Raw genomic sequence first — 4,364 nt, 5'->3', positions numbered from 1 at the left:
GGGCTCAAGGAGAAGGGGTGCCAGGCCTGGGGAAGAGACAGGAGGCCAGAGCCACGTGGTCTCCTGGGAAGTGGACAGGGCAGGGCGGCTGATCTGCATGAGTCACTGCTTGTGCGTGAGGCCTCATGGAAGGTGGCATCCTCACACACACACTGTACAGGATTGGGGAGAGAAAGGTGCCCTGTGAACCAGGGAGGCATTCTGCACCACTCCAGTCTGGGGACGGTGGCCTGGGCAAGCTTCATGGGCATTTGGTCCATCTTGGGTCCCTGTCTGGTAGTGGCTGGAGCCCTCTTCTACACGGAAAGCAACTCTAGCGTTCAGAGATACTACATGCAATGCCAACCCTGGTTGGTTTTTAGCTAGCGATAGGGGGATCCATTCCAACCTTGGAAGGAACATTAGCTATTTTAAAAATGTATTCAAAGGTGGGGTATGACATGCACATGTTAATGTAAAAGAGTATAAGCCAGGTTCTTTTGGGGGACGTAAGCCAACGCCAACTTGGGCCAAGCACACCTAAAGCAGGTGTTGGTTCCAGGATAAGATGGAACTCTGTCCGTCTCTGCCCTCTGTGTCGTCACCATCTGTGAGCAGAGCACAGCCTCCCGCAGCCCTTCCCTCCACAGAACTGTGCCAGCAGAGGAGAGGCACCAAGTGCCAAGACACTTGCAAAAAACAAGAAGCATTAAGAGTGGTTATTGATTAAGGGTGGAGTTGCCTAGCCAATCATCGTCAGTGTTATAAAAAGGTGAATTGGCAAAGCTGAGTGGTAGGTATTTACAACACACACACACACACACACACACACACACACGAGTAGCTGTGGAAGTACAACCACTTTGTGGGATTTGATTCCTTTGTTTGGAGGTTTGGGGTCATGGTTTCATGGGACATCCAGTCAATTGGCCTAATAATGTTCCTGTTCGCCCTTCTTGTTTGTGGTGTCGTGCCTGGGGTTTTAAAAGCTTGCAAGCAGCCATCCGAGGCATGACCATGACAACTGGTCTCTCTACCTGGAGCAGAGACAGGGATGGGAAGAGGAAATGGAGTGTGCGAACCTCTGCTTCCGCTGCCCGAGACCAGAGATCCTCTCTGGTGCCTGGCTACCATTACTGAACATGTTGATCAAAGATTCTGTAGAGGAATCCTGATCCAAGAGTGCAAAACAGAATTTCAAGTTCTTGGGAATGCTAGGCTTTCCGGAGCCACACAGGCTTTCAGGATGCGTTCTGAAAACGGTTAGTCTGAGATCATCTGTAAGCTTTAAATCAAAACCATCCCTGGACGTTTTCTTAAAACCAAACAGTGGTTTAGCTTAATTAGTTAAAAGAACGCAACCTTGAGAATTATGCTCATTTAAGAACCGTCTCCATGGGATCAAACTGACAAGAGCAACTCAAACAATTAGATAGGAAGCGTAGGGATCATTGACTTAATGAGGGAGGAACAACTCCAGGAAGGAGCGTGAGCTGGTGGTATAACTAAAATTATAATCCACGTCACCTGGTGGTACACGTGGGGACTGTTGAATGGCTGTGTATTTTGCTGCCTGTACTCTTGACAACAAAATAGAAAAAGATTAAAACCAAGCAGTGCTGGAGGCTACTACCCGGCAGTGGAGGCTTTCGGATGACAAGGTGTTGTCAGTCGGACCCAGCATTGTCTGTCACTGGGAAGGCAGCCTTGTCTGGCTGGGATCCTTGGTTCTGGAAAAGTGGTGACTAAGCTTCAATGAATGCTTTTTTCCAAGTTGGCCAGTTGAGGGCACTAAAGACTTGAAACGCCTGTAGTAGGTGTGGTGGAACATGTACTACTTTCTCATCGGGGCAAATCAGGTTCTGTGAAGGGTGAGATGATTCCAAGCCCCTTCTCTTTCTCTTTTTCACTTACTTAAGCTCCCAGTATCACATTGATTATCTGCACTTTGTCTTCATGTCTGACAGAGTGGCTTAAGGACTAAGTTCTGTGATGTACAGGGGTGGGGCTGGGGGCAGGAACTTGATGATTTTGCTACCCTGGCAACATTAGTAATAAATACCCCGATTCTCGCCAACATTTTAAAGCAAAAGGACCCTACCAGCCCAGCTGTGAGACACCAAGCACTGGTCTCTCATCAGGGCTCGTGGGCCTTCACTGCCGTGGTGGATGGGACATTTGGTCTCCCAGCATTGAGGTGTAGGCACTAGTAGTGCCTGGTTCATCCCAAAGCGCCGGTGCTGCATGGAACAAAAGCACCTACCACTGTGGACTCCTGAAGAACTGGGTGATTTTATTGATAAATTATTGTGGAAAGCTACACAAGCAGCAGCAGTAACTTAAAATCAATTAAGACAGTACAGTGCCCAGGGGGGACCCTTTCCCCCACATGATGTAGCTGACAAGTAACAGGTAGAAATCAGCAAGCAAGCTGTTGCCACGCCACGGAGCAAGGGCTATGGGGAGAACAGCTTGGTCTTCAGAAGGAATAAGGAGCCCTTGATTGGGGGAGGGATTGGCCCATGAGTGGATCTAGTAAGCACTTCTGGTTTACTGCGTTGTGACTCTGAGAGACATACGTCCCCCTCCCCTCAAGGGATTTAGTGACAAGAAGGCAGATACTTGTTCAGACTTGATCTTCTCGAGATCAAGTCTGATAGAAATAATAACTGCTGTGGCCTTATTTACAGTGTGAATGTTTGTCCTCCCTCCTGACACTTCACTGGGACAACGCCACCCTTCGATCCGAAGGGAGATGCCGAGAGCGGGGTCCAAACCATCGTACTAGAGCCCTGGTGTCCTGCGGCGAGCACTTAGGCTGGACACAGGAGAGAGCTGCCGAGAGAGGCGTCCTCTGTGCACAGGTGTGTGTGTGGTGGGGGGTGGGGTGGGGAGTGGGGGCTGTGGATTTCTCCTCTAACCCCTAGAACAGTGTTGACCATCCCAGTGCCTGGTGGGACCTGCAGGTCCCCAGGGGGTGCCAATGGTTTCCACCTGCCTGTAAAAGTAAAAGTAAACAAGAGTCAGAGCTCCGAGTCCAGCCTGCATCACTGGGCCGTCGGCTTCTGTCCAGATGACAGTAGAACCCTATTATGGGGCATCGCCAGGAGTCGGCCAAGGGTTGGTTTGGGTTTGGTTTGGTTTTGTGAGGCCTGCCAGCCTTGGAGGGCCGCTGAGAGAGTCGGTGGAGGGGCAGGACAGAAAGGCGGGGGCGAGGCTAGGTTTTCCCGTGAGGTGGTGACAAGGAGCAGGTCAGGGAAGAAGACACTGATGTCCCCGGGGAGCGTGGTGCAGGAGGGCCCCTGCCCGTCACTCGGGGTGGAGGTGGCTTGTCTTCTGCCTGGGGGCCTGGACGGGGTGTCTCAGGCCCGGCATGGGCTTGGCTCCTGCTGGTTCTGTGGTCTGGGGTTCAGATTCTGCCGGGCGGGTGCTGGCAGCTCCACAGCTGAGCAAGGCCGCCCGCTCCTGTTAGAGCTGGCCGGTGATGTTGCCGACGCTCGCCCAGGCTGGGAAGGTGTCCAGGTCGAAGAGGCTCACTCCCCACGTGTTGATGGCTACCATAACGATCACCAGGCCAATGACGTTGATCCCCAGGCCAGCCTTGACCTGCGGACACAAACCAGCACTCTCGGTCACTCTCACTGACCCAACCTGAGGGACGTTCCCTGGGAGAAGGAGCGCAGCTTAGGGCAGGTCCACTCTGTCCTGCGGGGTCACTGTGAGCTGGAACCGACTTAGTGGTACACAACAACACACATGAGGCTTCTGGTGGTGCTAACAGAGCCATGGTGGTGCTGCGGGTCAGGTGCTGGGCTGCTAACCAGAAGGTCAGCAGCTGGCATGCACCTGCTTCCCAGAGGGAGAAAGACAAGGCAGGCCGTTCACGTGAGAAGTTACAGCCTCAGAGACCCTGGGGACCAGCTCTCTTCTGTCCTCAGGAGCCAGAAGTGACGCGGATGGCTGTTGGGTTGCCTTGCTGTTGTTCGTTTGGGCTGCGTGCATAGTGAATCCCGAGCTTTAAGTCAAAGGCTGGCTGTTCAAGTCCACCCAGAGGCACCAGGAAGAAAGGCCTGGTGGCTGTCTTCTAATAAACCCGAGGGTCAGCTATGACCCACAGGGAGCACAAATTATAACAACAATAACAACAAAACGGAGCCAATTCCTGCAAGAAACCTGGGCCATGGTGCTTTGGTTTTCAGGGACCATCTCGTGGGAGTCACACACCTTGAGTGCACCTGGAGACACCGTCCAGCCCTCGCCCAGCCCTTGAGGAAAGGTGGGGATGCTACTCAGCAGCTCTGCTCACTCCCCCTCCTGCCCTGGTGGTGGCACTTGGGTGCAGGGCTGTGAGGGAAGTTCAGGCAGGGCCAGGCCAGCCGGGACGG

At 53.0% G+C, this 4,364-nt stretch overlaps 1 protein-coding gene across 1 annotated transcript in view; it reads right to left on the bottom strand.

The window, feature by feature from the left end:
- Nucleotides 1–2,252: 2,252 nt before the first annotated feature.
- Nucleotides 2,253–4,364, bottom strand: part of SLC13A4 (solute carrier family 13 member 4) — a 39,135-nt gene continuing 37,023 nt past the window's right edge. The window contains exon 16 of the mRNA XM_045288920.1: nucleotides 2,253–3,585. Coding sequence (XP_045144855.1) covers nucleotides 3,448–3,585 — 138 coding nt within the window. The 3' untranslated portion in view covers nucleotides 2,253–3,447. The remainder of the gene's footprint in view (nucleotides 3,586–4,364) is intronic.

This window comes from Echinops telfairi, unplaced genomic scaffold (genome assembly GCF_000313985.2).
Source record: "Echinops telfairi isolate 266 unplaced genomic scaffold, ASM31398v2 ScPeMD7_23;HRSCAF=83, whole genome shotgun sequence".
In the NCBI taxonomy this organism is placed as follows: domain Eukaryota; kingdom Metazoa; phylum Chordata; class Mammalia; order Afrosoricida; family Tenrecidae; genus Echinops; species Echinops telfairi.
This window is presented reverse-complemented; position numbering and strand designations above follow the sequence as displayed.